This window comes from Lycorma delicatula, chromosome 3 (assembly GCF_047948215.1).
Source record: "Lycorma delicatula isolate Av1 chromosome 3, ASM4794821v1, whole genome shotgun sequence".
Classification (NCBI taxonomy): Eukaryota; Metazoa; Arthropoda; class Insecta; order Hemiptera; family Fulgoridae; genus Lycorma; species Lycorma delicatula.
In genome coordinates, this window is record NC_134457.1 from 196,667,852 (window position 1) to 196,689,968 (window position 22,117).

Here is a 22,117-nt window from a genome sequence, read left to right on the forward strand (position 1 = left end):
GAGTCTGAAGATGTTTTGAGCCTAAAGATTTGTTCCCTGTAGGAAAGGACGTTTTGCCCTTTCTGAATCCTACTTGATGTATTCCTATTAGATAATCTGCTTAGTTGTCAATTCTATGCAATAGAAGTTTGGATAGGATTTTCTAGGTTACAGGAAGAAGTGATATTCCTCTATAGCTGTAAGTGTCTGTTTGATTTCCTTTCTTGAGCAATGGATGGATGAACACACATTTCCAGTCTTCTCGATCTCCTATACCTCCTCACACATCTGCTGTATTTTCTTTATGATGGTTTTTTCTTCATATTTAACATTTCTGCCATGATACAGTCTCCTCCTGACACTGTGTTGTTTTTAGCATTTTTGTAATGAATTGAATTTCTTCTGTGGCTGGTTCTAATTCCATGTTGGGGTTCTGGTTTGTTTTAAATCTAAATAATTTCTTGGGTTTGTAACAGTTGAGTAATGTCTGGAAATAGTTGGCTAGTATTTGGCAGTTTTCCTTCTTGAGTGCCAGTTTTCCATCCCCTTTCCCAAATCATAAGTTTGCTGGCCGGTATCCTTGTAGTTCTCTGAAAATTTTGTAGAAAAGTTCTTACTGTTATGCCTCTTGAAGTCTCTATTATTTTTGTAGTTTCCTAATTTTGTTACATTTGCCCTCTGTTTGTTGAAGTGCCAGAGTTTCCACACTTTTGCACTTTTTTCAGCGCCGTGTTGCATTCTCCTTTCCACCATCTGTGTTTCGGTTTCCTTTTTGGTTCCACTATTCCTTTCATTGCCGCCTTGGTAAGGGTTTCTTTAATTTCATTCGAATCTTTGTCTAAATTTTGTTTGTTCAGTCGTCCAAATACTTTTCTTGATTATATCCTAATATTTTATATCTATTCTCGGTTTTGTTGGTGTTCTCAGTTTGGGTCTATTTGGTTGGAATTTTAACTTTATTTCCAAAAGTTAGTGATCAGAATCCCTGTTGATTCCTCTCTTTGTTTTGACGTTCAGAATTTCCTTTTGATTTTTAGTTGTTATTGCTAAATAAGCCAATTTGGAATTCTTCCATTTTAGAGTTTGGAGAGACCCATGTTTTCTTCTTTCTTGGGAGCGCTTTGAAGTACAATGACATTAATTTTAGGTTAAACATTCTACAGAAGGAAGTTAGTCTTTCTCTCTTTATGTTTTCCTTGTTGATTTTTGTGCTGTAATTTCCAACTAGTATTTTGACATGATGTGTAAATGTATATATATATATATATATATATACAATTTTTTTGAAAATTCAAATAATCCATAACACATTGACCACTGTGTTAATACAACATAATATTATGTGAAATATAAGACACCAAAACACAGTAATTAGGTAAGTTATACTTTTCATATTAATTCCAATAATCGATTTTCACAAGATCCTGCATCTTCAGTTGGTATTGAATTTTATAATTATATTAAAACATTTATAATTTGTTATTTTGTCAAAATTGTTTTCTTTTAGAAATTATAAACTTGCATGTTAATGACTATAGAATTATATATGTAAAGTAATCAATGCTAACTGAAGGTGAGGGATCCTGCAAAAATTGATTATTAGAATATGGTAAGTATAACTTATCTAATTACTATGTTTTGGGAGTTTATATTTTGTATATTTATATTTAAGAATCAGTTGATTCTTTGTATTTTGTGATACAGATACCATATAATTTACTTTTTACAATATATATATATATAATCATAGTTCATTATCAGTTACAAGATGTAGTAGTGCACATCCCAACCTTGAACTACCAATTTCATTAGTTTATTAGTTATTTGCATTGAACTTGTAAATTTCCAGAATAGTAATTAATTTTAAGTTTAGGCTCCTCAAAAATAGTACTTATGATTCATTTTTCATGTTCTTTGATTTTATTACTCCTACAAAGTAATTTATTTAAATAGAGCTACAATAAGTAATTATACCACAACGAAAGACTTTTACGTTCTGCAGATCATTCTTCAATAAATTAAATAATATGCTAGTAAATACCACTCGTATAAAGGTTAATGTTGAGCAAGAACAAGACCAAATTTACAGTTGAATTTTGTTTTTATTTTAGTGTAAAGTGGAAATGTATTAAGGCAATTTAATTCATTATCTTCAATGTTTGTTTGGTCCACACAATCTCTTTTGATCATTAATAAATCTGTTGATATTTCTCTTCAATTTCAACATAATGTAAAAGATTTTCAATTACTTTTCTCTATAATTTAGTTCAATACATCACTTAGTTTAGCAGATTTAATGTTTTTAGGTTTTCTTATATTATCAGAATGAATATTCTAAGCTAAGTTTTTGTTACAAATGAAAAAAATGTTTTTACTTTACTAAAAACACCACATTTTGAATTGTATAACCTCATAGTAATATATTTCTTAAAATATATGATGTATATAACTTAAGTTATTCCTTAAAATATTACATATTACAGGTGTATCACGAAGATCTCCGGGGACCTTCGTAACATATTCTACTCTCAAAAATAATGGAAAAAGTTCATACAAACATTTGTCCTAAAATATTTTGTTTGCAAGTTACGGAAGCTACCCTGATGAGGTCAAACTGAAATTTTTAGGATATTAATTAAGGGGCAGAATTGAAAAATCAAATAAAATAGATTCGAGAACCATTTTTGCAGTAGTTTTTTTAAATTCTGGGGTGAAAACAAATAAATTTGGGTAAAAACCCTTGTTTATATCTGAAGTACAATTACTTCGTTAAATGGGTAATAAACACAAAACTTTTAAACAAAAATTATAGAGAATTTAATTATTAACAGATTGATGTAAGGTAAGTCGAATAAAAGATAGAAAAGTTAGAAAGATTTGAATTTTATTTAGAAACAGTACACTAGACCAAAATGCATTACACATACCAGTTTATAATAAATGTTCAAAAATGAGCCTGCCATTTTCAACACATTTCTTGGCACGCTTTTGTTGCTCTGTTTGTTCACTTAAGTTGCTCAGCCCCATCCATAATCCTGGCAATTAATTCCTCAAAAGAAGGTATTTTTGTTTTTTATACCATATTTTTCATCCAACCCCTGACACAAAAATCTATAGTTGTTAGATCAAGCGGTCTTGGTGGCAAGGAACATGGGCTCCCACAACTGATCTTTTTCTCAGGGATGTGATAATTTAAGTGAGTGGAAGTGGCACAAAAGAAATTGGGAGGCACCATCATGTTGCTAGTATAACTTTGCATCTCAGCGCTAGAGGAACATCTTCAAGCAGCTGCAGCAATTCTTGAAGAAATTACAAATAGACCTCAGCATTTAAGCAGCCAAGTAATATGAACAGCTGATTGTGAAAAAGGCCACAACATACAATGACATTAAATTGATGTTGAAAATTGCCTTCCACCATTTCATGAGGATTTACTTTAGCCCATGTATGCTCACTGTGCAACTTGTTGACACTATCTCGAGTGAAATTTGCCTCAACTGTAAACAAAACGTACTTTTAGAGTTATCGATATGTTATGATATATTACACCAGTTGCAGAACTCCAAGCGAAGCAGGCCGTCTCCTGGATGTAGATGTTGAACTGGTTGTTTATGTTAAGGATTTAAAAACTTATTTTGTTAAATGTTCTCCAAACCATCAAATGTGAAACTCCGATCCACTTAGAAAGACATCATCTATTGACTCCTGGACTGTGTTAACTGCATCAATAATAATTTCATCAATGACAGCACCGTGTTAGACAGATCATTTGTAGCGGTATGAATATTAGGTAGTGAACCTATTTCCTTGAAGACTGTAAAAGTTGTACTAATTGTTTTGGAATGTAGAATCCTGTGATTTGGAAAACGTATTTCATATTCTACTACAGCAGCTTTATTATTACTATTACACTTGCCCAAAATGAATACCATGTAAATGTATAAATACCATGTAATAAATACCATGTAAGTGTATTCCTCTGTTGTAAATAAGTATGCCGTTGCTTCAATGATAGACTGATCATGTTCAAAATAAAATTCACAGAAAACCTTCTCTATCGACAGCACAGTTCACTCTACCCAGTATATTAAATGTACCTTACAGAATGATTTAAACACCGATACATTACTGTGCATTGTTGATCAACTGTTATTTTATTGTCAACTTTGAAATAACATTTCAATAATAATTTATTGTATTTCAGTCTTAAATAAAAAAATTATTAACTAAGTAATTTTTATTTTACAATTGTATAATGTACAGGTTTTTTTTTAACAGTAAATTTATTTTTACAAATTTTTACATCGCTAAAAAAGAATTTGGTTTTTATTTACATTAAATAAGTACTATTCTGAAAAATGTAGTAATATACGTTTCTAAATAAAATTTGAATTTTTCTAATGTTTCTTTGTATTATTCAAATTATCTTTTGTTTATAATTAAATTCTCTATAATTTTTGTTTAAAAATTTTATGTGTTTATTATCATCCATTTAACAGTTATTGTACTTCAGACATAAACAGGGTTTTTTACCCAAATTTATTCATTTTCATCCCAGAATTTTCAAATGCTCTGCAGAAACAGCTACTTTATTTGATTTTTTTCAGGTCAAAAACCATAAGAAATCACTAATTCTGCCTCTTTATTAATGTGCTAAAAATTTTAATATGACCTCATTTCAACGGGGTGGCTGAAATTCAAGTGAAATCTTTAACTATCTGTAACTCAAAAATGAAGCATTTTAGAACATTTGTTTGTATGAACTTTTTACATTATTTTTATAAGTATAATAGGTTATGAAAGTCCTGGGAACTTCATGATACTACTGTATATATAAGTTATTTCTTAACAATATTTTTTTAAAAAACAAACTCACTTATTCATGTAAATTTTACAAAATAGATATTCTTTCTATTATACATTGGATGTACATTCGAATAAAGTAAATGCAAGATCTTTATTAGATGTTAATTCTAACAATAGAAGTACAAAACTGAATAAAGATTACATAAAAAACAAAGACTTCACCATATAAAAATTCTGAGAATAATTGTTATTCCTGGAATACTTATCAGTATAATGCTCACATATGCTAAATATACTCTAGCTTATTTATATGTCATTTAGATAAGTATGTTTGAATACTCCTAATATCTCCATTTTCCAATCATTTACACTCCAATTATCACCAAATTTGTGAATGAAAGAAATTCTACTTACTGCATTTTTCTTATCTGGAATAGCAATTTTTCTTGTTGCCAAGGAAAAAGAACTCTATTAGGAAGAATAAATGAATGCTCTTTTGTGAGAAAATACAATTTCCATGTTTGTTATTGGCTGGACACTGTGGTCTTTATTCTGGTTTTCACAGCCATAATCTGTTACAGGTTAGATAAACTTATACAAGCACATAATAAAATTCAGTCTGTGGAATATTGTTAATGTGATCTTGTTATATACTTTCTAATGAATGACTTCAGTATACCACAGCTTGTACAACTTCAGGGATAAGCATGGTTTTTAATTACAGTTTATAATAATAAAATAGTGTAGGTGAATGTGACTACAGAATTCTAAACAATTTTTTTTTTTAAATTACTTTTAAATTTACTAATAAAACCAAAAAGTTATGTTGGAGAGATATCTTGTGGTCCAAACATCATCTTCTGTCTTAAAAATCAAAAAATAATTTTGATTTTTAACTATTCTTAAATTAGTGAAATAATATTTAATTATTGCATATGATTACTGCTTGCATCTGTCAAAGATCAGATGTTTTTAATAAATATTTTATTAATAAAATTAAATCAGTTTTTTAATTGTAAGTGATTATTAAAAATCAAAATGGAAAATGGCCTAATGAAAGAAAGATAGCATCTAACACTGATAATGAATTCTGTATCATTATTCATTTGAAAGTTCATTTATCAGTTTAATAGAATTGATTCTACGTTTTAAAATATATGTATAAGTACATATGTACTAGCATGAAGAATACTAGTTTCTTCAACCTTACTTACTCATTCATCACTTATAGAACTGGTAAACATTTTGCCCAAAAGCACTCGTACAATATAGGTAGACAGAATTTATTTTAGTCAACATTGCTCCAACTACAACTTTTGATGTCATTAATTTGTTACTGCCCTTTCCCTTAAGCATTATACTTTTTTTACACTGGAGGAGGGGAAATCTCTTATCATTCACCCGCACAGACAATAGTGAAGGACCCACACCAGCAAAGGCCAGACCCACCATAAGAACAACTCATTCACTGGTGAGAATCGTCTGTTAGAAAGGGCCGGCAAGGAACTCAGTGGAGTAACTACAGAACACGTACATCATTCAGAAAGGTGAATAAAAATAAGTAAAACCTTTTACTTGTTTTTCAAGTAATCGCTGAAGAAAATGAGATAAAACAAGTATTTACTAATAGTGTTGACTGTACTTGACTTCTGCCAGTACTTACTTGCAACTCCAGTATTCAGTTTTAATTACCAGTGGATACTTACGGTATTCAGTACCTACTTGAAATTGTGAGAGTAAAACAGAATACTTAGCGATATTTTTCAGTATTTACTTGCTCATATTTCAGGATGGTCTTGTGCTGACTTTTTTTATACAGATATGGCAGCTTGTATGAAAATGCATGAGTGTAAAGTGTACAAGAAGCAACAAGAAATTACTCCAAGTAAATACAAACAGTTACTTTGCTTTGAAAACCAATCTGTAGTGGTTTTAGCGCAGACATTTTTAGATGAAAGTAATGAAACAAGAGGTGGTGCTTTGAGATTGGATTTGAAGATGGAAACATTCTTGCGATATCTCAGTGATCCTGGCTATCAGTCAGGTATTGCTGAAGACTTCGGGGTTAACAGGACAACTGTTGGAAAAACTTTTATGTCCTAATTATTTCATTTTCCTGAAACTATGGAAGAAGTTAATGAAGTGCAAGAAGAGTGGTTATCACACTTTAAAATTCCTACTGTTATATGCGCTTTGGATTGCATTCATGTACAAATTACAAAACCATCGAAATAGAAGATTCCTATATAAATAGGAAAGGTTATGCAAGCATTAATGTACAGGCAACCTGTGACGCTACAGAAAGATTCACAAGTATAGCTGCATCATGGCCTGGAAGTATGCATGACAGTAGGATATGGAGAAGAAGCTCAGTCCATAAAGTTCTATCTACCCATATGAGATCAGTGTGTGTCTTTGTCATATGAGACAGTGGGTATGGGATTTCGCCATGGGCGCTCGCATCATTCACTTCTGCAACAAGTAGAGAAGAAAAAGTATATAATAGTCATCATTACAAAGAACGAATTATATTAAAAAGAATGTTCAGTCAATTAAAAAAAAGATTCACTATACTTGGAAATCTTGTGTGAATTAAGTTAGAAAATGTTCCCAAAGTTGTTGTTCTTTGTGTAGTGCTTCATAATTTCGCAAAGCATTTAAATAATAATTATGAAACTGAATTTATAGAAAATGAATTTACAGACGCACTAGATTATGAAGATGGGGAAATAACTCTGATACAGAGAGGGCAAGAAAAACTAAAAGAAATTGTTGACATACACTTGCAACTGATAATTAAAATGTAAAAAAACCTTATTATATTCCTTAGATCTCTACAAAAAAGATAAAAATAACAATAATAAAATAAACGATTACAATTTTAGAAAAAACATTTAATACAAATTCATAATTTTTGTGATGAACAAATGTACACATACAAAATCAAGTTGTGGTTACAACTGGATTTTGGCAGTTGCTTGAACTATAACCCGGTTGAGTTAGGTCAATCATAGGGGACTACACGTGAACCCCTCACCTTACAACTTTGAACATGCACGCTACTTGTGAGTGTGGTTTGCAAGCACATAATTTTTTGATTGTGCTTAGCAAATCAGCCCCAAGGTCACATGTATTATATTTTTAACATGCTTTTGTTTATCTTTCTTATTTTTTGTCTATTTATTTTATTTATAATTTTAAAAGGAAAGAGTAGGTAAAATTATACAAAAGTTTTATTAGTCTATTTATTTAATGAAAAATTAAAAATTTCATTCGGCTGATAAACTGTAGAATAAGATATTGACAGAGTTCCTGTTCTACTAATGGCTCTTGCTTTTTTCCTATTCGTTCAAAAATGGCATTATACGCTCCTCTTTTTTCATCTGCAGTTCAATCAACTTAAGTTGTTTTAGTAGCACCATTCTCTGCAGCTCTGGCATAATTAACTTCAAACTTTCTTCAGTCTCAAAGTCTTGAGTTTTTCTCCTTTTGATATTTTTTTAAAAAGTCCTGTCCAGAAGTGGAAGAATCATTGCTACTTTATTCAGCAGAGACATTAAAGTCTACATTTTTTGATGTATCAACACATACTTCACCAGGAACTTTAAGGGTTAGTGGGTTATCTTGGAACTTCATCATTTCAATAAATTCATTTTCCCAGTCACACAAACTGATTTTTCTGTTGCCTGTAGCAGTTTTATTAGTCTTTTTTTCAGCTGTTTTTATATTATTAATGATGTTCTTAAGTTTCTCTGTAGTTGCTTTTTGTTCAGTTTTTTCTCATATTCTAACAATATTAAATTCCGTAATTTTTCTTTAGCCGATACTATTTTCGGCATCATTACTCTGCTTAAAACCACTTTATTGTTTTTAAGAAGACTAACTTAGCATTTTCTACTGTGTTCATTTTTTGTACCAGAAATAGGCTCCTCAAACTGAGTTTCATCATCACACTCAAAAATGTCATCAACGCACGCTTCCATGGCTAGATGTTACCCGCTACCAAGATCTGTAGCCGTATGAATGTTTAACAATTGTTTAAAATATAAAAAATTTTAACAGGCATAATTCAACTTTTTCTATAACGAATACGTGCGTACGATGATGTCATTCAATCAGTGTTTACTTATGTTGCAACAAGTAATTACTCTTTATTATCAGTCCTCACTTCATCCACTAAGTGTTGTAACTTGTCAGTAATAGTAGACGTTTATTCTCATCAAAATCAGTACTTACTTTTTCATTTCAGACCTGAGTACTTACTGATTTTTATTCACTTCACTCATTGTTTGGACTTAACCTAGACTCCTTTTTCTGTTTAGCCTCTGGAACCATCACAAGCTATTATCTCAGAGGATGATATGTAAATGAAGTGTAGTCATGTACAGTCTCAGTTTGAAGATTCCTGAGAGATGCATGGTTAATTGAAACCTAACTACCAAAGAGCACAGGTATCCACAATCTAGTATTCAAATCTGTATAAAAGTAACTGCCTTTTCTTGGATTTGAACCTTAGAACTATTGACTTCAGAATCAGCTGATTTGCAATGATGAGTTCACCACTGGGTTGGGCCTAACCTAGACTAGTCTAATATAACCTAATTGATACAGATGGAGATCCCATATGCTGTCCCATATCCAAATCCTCAGCCCCTCCCTGCAGTGATGCTCCCCACCATTTTGGAGACCACATTCCACCTCTAACAAGTATGACACCAATTATGTTGTTTATGTCAAGCAGGTTACGTACCAGCCTTGGATTCGTCCACTATCGCACACAAAAATCACTTGCTTGAGATCGTCAAGGGCATCACAATATGGGCACAAGTCATCTGAAGCTTATAGTGTCAAGGTAGCCAAAACTCTTGCATAACATTATACATTTAAATCTTTTACTAATTGTAGAATGCATTTAGAACAAAAGATGTTTTATAAGACTATTTTGGTTTTGCTTTTTTGAAACCTTAACCACAAATTTTATTGATTAAATTATTCAGCCACTATTCCAAAGGCATCTTTATTCATTTGCATCACATGTATGCTTGTTAACCATAGCACTGTTAATCTTGCTTCAGAAGTTTTTGTTTTGCCCTTATGCTTTTTCTTGTAAAAGATACAAAAATCTTGGTCACAAGTCACATATCTATGACCTGTTACTAGAAATGTTAAATATATGTAGTAGAGAACAGGGGTGCACTGGTGTTGGAACACAGTTTTGGTATTGCTTTTTGGAGAAATAAAAAATTGTCCTTTCACATAAAATTTGTTTTAACTTGTAGGCCAATGAAAAATATAATAAAATTCTAACCATGTAAAAATGGTTTTTATACCTACAGGCAAATGATAACAAAATAAGTCACAAGAAATCTAATTCACAAAAAATGTTAAACATTTGATATGAAAAATATAAGTTTTGCTTCATTGAAATGAATGTACATCTTTTATAACATTGTCATGTTGCTAGCCACCTGTGGACCATATTCTTGGAGTCTGTTATAATACAAAATCAAATTATACAGTACTGGAAAATTTATGAGTTCACCTCTGTAGAAGAAAAGTATTCTTTATTCAGGAGAGTATGTTTGGCAAATAAAATCAGTGGATTTTGAATTCTTTTGTTTACATAAGTAGCAGCTATTAATTTTAACAAACAAGATGAAACTTTATTTCTTCCCCAACTCAAAGTAACTAAATCCCACATAGAGTTATGTGTCGCCATACATTACATTAACACAAAAGTTGTAATTAGAGTTGCCTACTGTGAGTTAATCTTGTATAAAATATTCACAGCAAACAGATGAACATTATAATGCTGAAAATAATTGTTACTGAATGGAAGTTGTAATTTTTTATTGATTAAAGCAGTCTATTTTAGACCACCTTTTGATAACAATATAGTTTGGTTCAAACTGAAAATTGGTCAAAACTATATATTACTGATTATAATTCTTAATTAAAGCAGTCAAAGACAAATCTTCATTTAAAGTATTGTAAAAACTAATTTAGAAAAAATATTTTCTGAAAATTCCTACATACAGTAATTTTAATTTTATAGCATATTCAACCTAGGCATGAAACATTTGATGAAAATTCAAATCCTTATAATTTTCAGCCTTCCATAATGACTGTTAGGAAATGGTATTATTATGTGCAACTTCACAAGTTAGTATATTTTACTTTGATAGGTATGTTTTAATTTTTGTTTATGAAAGATGAATTTCTGATAGATCCAGCCTTTTTCTTCTCATTTATTTTCTGCAATCATCTGATTGATACACCAAAAATAACTGAATTCTTGAATTAACCCAGAGGTGAATATCATACTCTGCCTTTGGTAAATTTGAATTTGTATATTTTTTCATGTCTCCTTTGAACTGGAGGAGTATCTCTTCTGTTCCTTAAGTATGGTTCTTGTATCAGATTTGTATGAATTATTTTACAATTATCCTTGAGCAAATCCTACATTCTCATGTCATGAACAATCTCAACACTTGAATTTACTTTTACATTTTACCTGTAACAACCAAAAATATAATTTATAACTTGGTAATGTTTTCAAAGATACATATTTAAAAAAAAATACCATTAATTTTGTATTACCATTCACTCACTCACCAGACTACCAACCAACCTGAATGATTGAAGCCATGTTGAAAAATTGTAAGGTTTGTAGTCAAAATTTATGTTATTTTATCAAAAGTCTTCATTGGAATGCTGTGGTTGAACAAGGTTTCTCAAAGTAATTGTCTTTTTAATTGTTTATTTTCAGATTCATTTATATTTTATTCTTAAATACATTTTAAACAGAATTATTTTGTAAATTTTATTTAGGTAATACCATTAGGATAATGGTTATCCTAATATATTATATAAGGATGACCATTATTAATGGTTTTCCCCTTTAATCCCCTGTTGTTTTTATCTGTCCTGTATCTTGTCTCAACTTTCATGTTTATTTAAAAACTTTTTTCTATCTCAATCTGCTGAACCACACAATAGCTCACAAACCTAGCCAGCTTTTGTAAATGGTTTTCACCAAATGAAACAAAACTTTTTTATATTGAATAATATAATTACCACATCAAAAATATTTTATTTTTTATTCATTAATGCATTTTGATAAATAAAGATATAATAAATAATATTGATTTTTTAAAGATCAATATTATGCCAAATTGTTATGCAACGGTAACATATTTTATTTTAAACCCCATTAAATTTTTTACCTTGTTACTGTTGCGTGATTTTTCTTGAAGTTTTTAATGATGTCCTATTAATCTGTACTATAATTTACGAAATCAAGAACAATTTTAATTTTGTGATGTAAAATAACCTTTAGCAGCTATTTTTTATTTAAATAGATTATTTTTTCAATACCTTTACATATAATACGTGTAAAAGGGTTTACTGGACTTAGATGACGGGAATAAAGGCTGCGTATTAGAAGTGAACGGCTACTAAAATCGTATTCAACCGAAAAAGAATCAGATGTTTACTTAAGAGTTGAAAAGAGAAGAATCGAACACATTTTTTAGTAGCTATACATCGATTTAGTCGAACAGGAGTATGAAGAGAGATGAACCGCTAAACATGAGTGAAGAAGAAAAAGAGAGCATGCGCATGAGAGTTTTCAGTACTGGTAGTGGTGGGAAGGAAGAATCATTGAATCGGACGAACGATTCATTTTTATGATCCTTTCTGAGAATTGAATAGAATCGATTCCTGAAAAAAAATCGTTTATCCCACCACTAAGAGACAAATCTATTTCTCAACGGTTCTTATCTTCGCTACGAGAAATAACTATCTCTCTCACTGCTGAAGGTAGTGATTCTGAGAGAAACACCATGTTCTGATTTTTAAATCGTACTACAAAATGTGCTTAGATTTTTAAAAAAATGCCTAGCATTAAAAAAAAAGTAATTTATAAATCAGTTATAAAACAATAAATTTAGATTTTTATTATTTCTTGGCACCGATAACGAGTTTCTATACGTAATTTTTATTTTATTCTTAAATACCTATATAATATATAAATAGAGTATAAAAAACCGTGTGTTAGAAGCTAACATGTTTACCTCACAAAAAATCATGATGATAATTGTAGTATTGTTTTGAGGGTATATTATTTCGTTTTTTATTTATGTAATTATTTCCCCACAATATTTATTTACACACTGTATTTCCATTATTTAAAAAAAAACTTTTACTTTTAACGCTTATGTATCGTATATTTTTGTACTAATGACGATCGTACAACAGGTACTTTAGTTGTATTAAATTATTTTTTAATCTATTTTACCACTCTATTTGAACTGCCTAGATTTAATTATTAACATTATTTAGAACTTTTAAATGACATTCTCACAAAAGAGAGTAATCTCCCTCCTTTGTGATATAATATTATAACGCTATGTTAAATGTATTTCTCTCTCCTGAAATTAAACTATATAGATTTATAAATATCATTTAATAAGCACTAATTAGATTCCATTAATTAAATTTTTGCAACTGTGAAATAAAGTTGTGTACTATAGCACCTTAACATGTATCTATGACATTCACACCACCTTTTAACAGATGGTGGATGTTTAGTTCACCAAAATCGCACACACTAGTGGGTTGACGTAGGGTTCAGCAAGTTTAAATATCTCCACCGCCATATATAAAAACGATCATTCGTGTTATCGAAAACCAGTTGCAACTTGTCTTTCGTCGTGTTTTCGCGCGTAGTGCAAGTTAATATTTTAGCGGGAATCTGTCGCCTTACTTATAATTTTTTTTCAAAAGATTCGATCTTTGTGGTATTATTTTCTAGTAAGTATTTTAACATGATAAAAATTAAAAATCTGCCTGTACCACCAATTTTGTAAACTTAAAATAGGATTTTTGGCTATTTCCTGTTCGACTTTTAGGTTAGAGGTTTAGAAAAATTTATTACTTGGTTTCTCATTTCAGTCTTGTCCGGTTAATTTAAAAAAATCAAAATACGAGTTTAGCGTAATTATGTTTTATATTTTATATCTATAGACTAAAAGTGAAATTTTTATTTATTAGAATTTTCAGCATCCAGACCTGTACTACTGCTGCTCATCAACCTGAAAGATAAATTGATATATTTATGGTACAATATAAAACTTTGGTCCCTGGTAGCGATTAATTCTTATACAAGAACTCTTTAAATAATTACAGAATTGACCATTTCCTTACCTCCTAAGAAGCATTCATTCCTAATTAATGGTGTGCTATTAGGTCAAAATACATTCTACATATTTAATGTGCCAATGGTATATAAAAATCAGGAGATGTTTAATGTTAATGTCAGTAGATTTGTAGCTTAAATAGAATGAATTTGTCAACCAGAAAATGAGTGAATGACATGATTCTTTCTAATTTAGTTGAAGACATGGTTGACTGCTAACTGTAGTCGGGCCAAGGTTTCATAAAATTATGTACTGGTTGTAAACTAAGAAAGAATACTAGTTTTATTTAAAGAAACAGATATTTTCCTTTTAGGGGATAGCGTAATCAGAAAAGTAAATTAAACAATTAACATTATTTATTTAAGTGGAAATTGTTTGTTGATAATCAGGACTTAAGCCAAGTACTAGAAGCAAACAGTTTATTTAACTGTTTGCTATATTTTTCCATGTAAGCATCTCAGCTCTATGTTCGATTGATAGGAACTGTAGTTCCTAGAGAGATCAAAGGAAGAAGAATCTCCCTTTTTTGAAGTCTGTTAAAAAGTTTTAACAGACAGTTACTTTTGTTTAAAGATCTGACAAGAAGACACTCTTAATATTCTCATTTTTAATATTTTAATTGTGTGCATGTGCATCATAATTATCTGAAGACATTGAAGTTCATTATGATAGCACTTACAAAAACAAAAAAAGCGGCAAATAAGATTAAGTATCCACTAAGTGTTATTGTAACTGTTGTAGGAACAAAGTATTATACAAATGAAACCATATGACTTATGTGATCTAATTATATTTTTTCTGTAGTTACACTTGACAGATCTTTTCCATTTTCAAGTACCAGCATTTACATTTTCTTTGGAGTAGTGGAAACATACCTTGGTATGAAATGGAATGATATCATAGCTGCATGGCATGTCATTACCATCACCACCACACTGTAATTAACTTATTTACAGTTTTCCATTCCTCAGAAATCATTTGTGCGAGTTGAATCCTTGATTCATTGTTGTCATTCATATGTTTATTTGTGTATTGTGTATGTTGATTATTATTGTATACAGTATGTTTATTATTAAATAAAGTTAAAATACCCATTTATGGAAAAGGATAATTTAAAAAAAGTTAAAGGAGTAACATTGTAATCAATTGAATATTAAATCATTACTCAGACAACAATCTTCTACCACTGAGTCATGGCCAGCAGGCCAGTCAATGCTGGCAATTTGCAACAGTGATGTCATTCCAGCTTATATCGAGGGGAATTTACACTGTTCCCAACAAAAACCCAAATGATGCCACTTAATGGAAAATGTCTCACTTGTCAATTGTGAGGATAATGTTCATTATTAAAAGTGGTTTCATACACTTTATGTACGTAACAATTTTGATTCAAAGTATAAATTTAGGTTAAGATTTATATTTAGGTTCATACCATTTTATCTTTCGTACTTCAAAGTACATTAAATTGGACTTGAAGTTATGTAAAATTAACCATTGGCATGCAGTACAGTTTTTGCTTCATCCCAAATAAACTCAACTGATACATATAACTGATAAATAAATGTGGGTCTAAAATAGATTGTGAGAGATATAAAATTTAATTTCTGTCATTACCTGACTAAAATGATGACATATGGATACAGCATCAGAAGTTAACTCCTGTTGTAGGTTGAATTTTGAGTCTTCCTTAAAACAAAATAATTCACTCCCTGGTTTGCTTGTCATAATTATTTTATTGTAATTGTAAATATCATTTGTATGTATAACATTAATAACTTATAAATCTTTATGTAAGTTTATTGTATTAATAAATGTAATGAGTGAAATAAAACTTGATGAGTCCTTAGAGAATTGTAGTAGTCTCTTCAAAAATTGGAGTAGAAGTGACTGAATGAACTGAGGAGCTTGCTTATATACTGTATATGGGAGCTGCTGAATCATCAGGAGCCAAGTGCATCCAAAAGGAGCTGTGTGAACTGTACGGAGCCGAAGATCTTTAAACTTTAAAAGTCTTAATTTAAATGAAAATTAATATTTCTTATTAATAGTGAATTTTAAATAACATGAATGAAACCAAGTCTATACAAGTGGTATGAGCTTGTTTTTTTTTTTTTTTACACAAACTGCCCAAAAAGCTAGAGTAATGTATTTAAGGTGAACGTATGTATATTCCACTGCAGCAGCTCAACGGCTGAACCGATTTTGATGTATGACCCTGTGTTTCTGTGTTTGAATCCTTACTTTACCAGGAATGTCACAGGCTACGTAATAAATATGCGTTTAAAAAATTTTACTATATACAAATAAAATACAAAATTGTCATCTGCAAGCTCTTTAATTATTCTATATTAAAGAGCAGTTTTTTTTATTTTTGGCAGTTATGTTTTTTAATTTTTAATATTTATCTCATGTTTTATTTATCTAATTAATAATGTTTTGTTTGATTAGTAAAATTCAGTTATTTGGTTTTTTCTAGCCATGGCAGAAAATGAAATGGAATGTGAAGTTTCAGGGAATGTAGAGAATGTCTCATCAGATATCATAACGTATGTTATATCAGTATCAAATGTTACTCATTATTAACATCATCCCAAGATTTAACAGCCAAAGTTGCCATCAATAATTCAGATTTACATCCATCTTGGTTTCTTTTCTCTAACTCCTTAGGAATAGAGATGCTTCGGATTTTTAGTTTGTATGAAGTAAAGGAAGTATACCAATAGTGAAAAATTTTGGTTTTCAGATTTCAACGGAAATATCCATTTTGACCATCCCTGAATCCATTTTGACTATCAGCGTGGCATATGTATCGCACATAATTCAAAAACAATTAGCCGTAGAATGTTGGACTGTTGTAACATCTAGTTGTGCACCTCCCCTTTTGATTGCAATTGACTGAGCCAAAAAAAGCCCAAAATCCAAAACATTTGGATTTTGGACTTTTTGTTAACTGCAGTAATAAGCCCACGTTGAGAGATATTCAACAATATATCATAAGTGATACTTATTTTCATTGGCTCCAGAGTTATAGCCAAATAAAAGTTTAATTAATGAAATATTTTGATCTTACAAAGGCATGGCACATCGATTCGAATCCCACTTTGTATACATATTTTTTTTTAAATTTAAATACATTGATTTATAAATAATTATTATCCTCTGATTGTAAAAACAATTTAACAATAAATAATTAAACAAAAAAAATTAAAGGTTAATGAAATAAAATTTTATCCACCTTTCATTTTAATTCAAACATTTTTCAATCTGAGGTTAATAATTATTAATAAATCAAATTTAAAAAAAAAAAGTTATATGTATATGAAGTCAGATTTGAACCGATGTTTGCATGGTTACGGATCTGACAAATCTCAGTTATACCACATGTCTACTTGAGCGACATGAAAGAAAATTATTATATAAATTAATGTAAAATGCTAAGGAAATTTTTAGGGCCATTTTTCTTACATATAATTGAATATTGTGTATTAGTATTTTGTGATTAAGACACGCATACAGTGTACTATTCACACTGATATCACTGTAATACGATTCAAATCGGTGTCCTGAAGTTCAAATCATTATTGAATAACAATCATTTCTTGTTTACAAAAAATACTTTCATCAATGACATGAACCAGTGTCTAAAGCCTATATACATACTATATACTGATGGTGTAACAAACATTGTTCATTAATCTGCAATTTTATCTAAAAGTCTGAATGCCATTGGTAATCTTTGAACCTGTATCAAAGATTACCAAAATGTCATCAACAAAAAATTTGACATATAAGAAAAAATATGTCAAAAACTTTGACATATAAGAAAAAATATGTCAAAAACTTTGACATATAAGAAAAAATATGTCAAATAATTTGACATATATTTGAAAAAAATTCAACTTTATTAATCTGCAGACAGAGTTTGATAATGATTTTTTTATAAAAACTACTGTAGGTAGGAGCACTTTTGTAAATTTTAAGTAAATTTCATAAAATATTAGTGTATTATTATTAATAATATTACTGTATGTGATGGCTAGCCACAAACATATTTAAGATTAAAAATTTAAAAAAAATGTTTAATCTATATTATTAAGAATGTTTTATTTTAATTGATTACATATATTACATTATATATGCGATAATTTTAATTTCTTGACAAATTTTTTAATGTGTAATTTTAAGTTTTTTAATTTTATGATCAACTGATAATGAGGGAACTCTCAAAAGCGCTCTTGATTACAAGTAAGAAGTAATGAGATGAGATGAGATAAGAAACATTATCAGATTCTGTACTGTAGTGGATAGCTGAATTTTACTTTTATTTTTGTTTAATATAATTAATACACAGGGAGATATGGTCAATAATAAAGAAAAATATTAAATTTACTAAATTATATGTATATATATATATATAAAATGATGATGAAATATGATATACGTGAATAGGCACTTACCGGCACTTACATGCCGGCCTCTGTGGTGCAAGTGATAGCATCTCGTCCTTTTGTCTGGAGGTCCCAGGTTCGAATCCTGGTCAGGCATGGCATTTTCACATATGCTTAAAATTGTTCATCTCATCCTCTGAAGCAATATCTAACGGTCCCGGAGGTTGAAGAAAAATAAAAAAGTAACACTTACTTGGTTCTCCATTTCTCCTGCAATTTTATTTTATTTATGCATGTTTCAATCTGCTTGATAATAAATATCGCTATAAAATTTTGTAACCTTCTGCTGCTTAGTTTTTCATTTTGTTGATGGTTATATCATAATTTAAAAAACATAGTATTAGATAGACTTACATTTATTTAAAGAGTAATAAAGGTACTTTTACTCTACCTTAGTATTTCAGGTAAGTTGTTGAATTAATAATTGTATAAATATTTAATATTAACAAAAACTAATATTTTAACTAATATTAAAGAATTTGAGAATATATCTTACTTTCAAGTGAAATAAGTTTAAATGAACTGCAGCAAAAAATGGGTATATGTAATTTAATAGGTGTACAAAAAAGTCATGTGGTGTCCACATCAAATTTTTTTAAGTACACCGAAGCACAGAAGTGTTACACTAAATCCAAACTCCTTTTACTGATTAAAGGTTATACTGATGTGAACCTGACTCACAATTCTTGAGTAATGAATTTTTTTTAAAAACTGGAGTCTTTTCAATGTCATGGTCTTCAAATTTATTTTAATTATATTGGTTAATATTTCATGATTATTTCTAATGACATAATTTTTTATGAGTCATTTTATTGAGTATTTTTTATGGATATTATTATTAAGGAACCCTACAGGTTTCCTTAATTATAAGTTAATGTGTGTGTGTATGTGTGCACATGCTCGTGCATGCACTTTTTAAGAGTATTATATTTTAATTTATTCAATGAATTTAAAAAGTTTGGGTTTAAGAAAATAGTGGCTACTGTCTGTCATATTTTTTCAAGTCATCATGTATCTTGTGCCATTTATCCATTTGAGATGAATCCTTTGACATCTATTTCATGAAAATTGGTGCCACTGTATTGGAGTTGGCGAGACAGAAGCAAACATTCATGCAAATTCATTACTTTCCTCCTGAAGTAGTTCAACAGAATACTAAAAGATGGAACCCTATAAAATGAGCCTGATTTATTCAGCATTCTCAACTGTAAAAAAAAAATCTTGTGAGTATGTGTATAACTTTTTAGTGACTGATGATCGAGGTAAGATGTCTTGTTTTAGTTATGTCTATTTTCATTACTTTTAAAGTTAATTTTTATGAGATGTTTTAGTTTTTTTGTGGTATACAAGATTTACTCCCCAAAAGAATACTTGTTTTAATAAAAAAAAAAAAAAACTAAGTGAACTATTTTTGTGAAAAAAATGTTACTCTTAGTTATAACTAATTAGGTTGTATTTTTTTTCATTTTGTGTATTTTTTTTTTAAATACTAAATTTAAGTATACAATTTTAAGTATACAAAAATAATGTGTAAAAAATGTGTCATTGTGGCTACCTGGTAGTAATTATAATAATTTTTTTTTATTTATTAAACATTTTATTATCTAAATAATTTCATCACAAATGAATCTATTTTCGCTATCTGAAATATGTTTACTCCTTAAAAATGATATTATTTATTTGCCAAGGCATTGCTTATATTACATACCGGGTGATTCAAAAAGGACTTCTTCACAAATTTAAAAGCATATAAAAATTTATTTAGATAACAGAGAGATTCAGTTGAGGTCTCATTTCATAGAAAAACACATCAAGTTTGTCACCCAGCATTCACTTTGGTTCGATATGGCTTCCATTTGTAATATGAAATATATGCTATCAGGTGTTTTACCTCCACAGTTGTGGCATTAATTTGAAGTCTAGTGGCAAAGGTGGTAAATAAAACCAGTCTATAATGAAACCTCATAAGAAAAAATCTAGTGGTGTCAAATCTGGAAGCAAGGTCCAATACAATTGGATCTTCATGACCAATCCACCAACCTGGTAATAAGTATCAAGAAAATCTCAGATATCTGCAACCCTGTCTGTCATTTCCACTCAAAATTGCATCCGACAACTTTGTCGTCATTTTTTATGTGTTGACCATGTTTAGTTTCTATGGCTTCAAGTGTTTACATAATATGCACCAAACAGTCGTTTGAAGAATACAAGTCTTACATGATGCACATTGATTTGATTTCTTTGGACTACGTCCAAAGGTTTCTCTGAGTTGTTCCTCAGCAGCTTCAGGGAGTTATGGGCAGCCTGGTGATTTTGTATGTTTTAAATGAACAACTTATCTCAATGAAGGTTTGGTGCCAAGAGTGAATTATATGCCTACTAGGAGGCTCCCTACTATACTCTAGGAAAATTACTTGAACTGCAGTTGCTAACTGCAAATTGTGAAACCAAAGCACAGTGAGCACGTTCCAGACCAGTAAATGCATTCATTTTTAATAACACTGGTGACAGCGCTGGTGGCCGAATTCAGTACTAATGAACCACCCAGGTCAAAACTTGATGTGTTTTGCTATAAAATGAGACCAAAACTGAAACCATAAGTTATCTAAATAGATTTTTATATGCTTTTAATTGTGAAGTACTTTTTGAATCCCCCAGTATTTGACTGATATATAACAATTGTGTTGATTTCTGACAACTCTGACTTTCCCATTTACTACTTCATTAAGAAACTGATAGTTCTCTTTATCTGAAATCAACGGTAGGTCATTAATGTTTTTCATTTATTCATCCTTCTCCCACTCAAATCTCATAAATATTAAATGGCTTAGTTATTTAGACTTTAAGATCTATAATTGAAATGTCCCTCTTCCAAGTATACCTGCTTTCTGTTTTTTTCATTATTGTTTTTCTTTAACAGAATCTTTTAGATAGATTCTAATTAGATTAAAACAAAAAGTACATTCTTTTTAAGCACTCCATTAGAATGCTTTTTTCACCCTACCAATTCAAAATAGTAAATTTTAACTTGTCCATGCATTACTTTTCAAGAATATAAATAGTTTATCGTGACCAGTATTTTTTCTTTGGACATTATTTTCATTCAAAATTAATCATGAATAATCGCTTAGAACCATCAGTACAACATGCCAGAACAATGTAATATGATGTTTCCATGTTCTTTTGTTTTTAAATAGTAGATTTTGATCCTGCTTTATTGTCATTAACCATTTGTTAGAAAAATCAATTTAAATTCCGATTCATCCATGGTTACAATTTGACCTAATTCTATGATTATTCCTTTTCAGTATTGTAACAAACCAAAGGAATGACAAAATTTGGTCTTCATGTCTTAGGTTATTTTTAATTTCATTCTTATCCAAAAATAGTTGCTCTCAAGTTAGTAACACAACTTGCCATTATGCAAATTACTGTGCCTGGAGATGAATTATTTTTGTCAGCTTGATTGATTTGTGCCAAAAATCTACTGTCATTTTATGATCTCAGATTTGAGTTCATCGTCAGTCCATAATTATCTTGCGTTATACATTTATTAATAGTTAAATCTTTACAAATTATACTTTTCTGATTGTTCTTTTATGGAAGTGTATGGTATTTCTTCTTAAGTAATTGGCTTGTTACATATTGCTTCATCTTAACTGTTACTTTACATTAAAAACATAT

The 22,117-nt window shown here is 29.8% G+C and overlaps 1 protein-coding gene across 4 annotated transcripts in view; it reads left to right on the forward strand.

The window, feature by feature from the left end:
* Window positions 1-22,117, forward strand: part of LOC142322339 (caspase-1-like) — a 249,973-nt gene that overhangs the window by 207,458 nt on the left and 20,398 nt on the right. For all 4 annotated transcript variants that reach the window (XM_075361304.1, XM_075361302.1, XM_075361303.1 and 1 more), the window contains one exon: window positions 16,462-16,531. In XM_075361304.1, coding sequence (XP_075217419.1) covers window positions 16,462-16,531 — 70 coding nt within the window. The remainder of the gene's footprint in view (window positions 1-16,461; window positions 16,532-22,117) is intronic.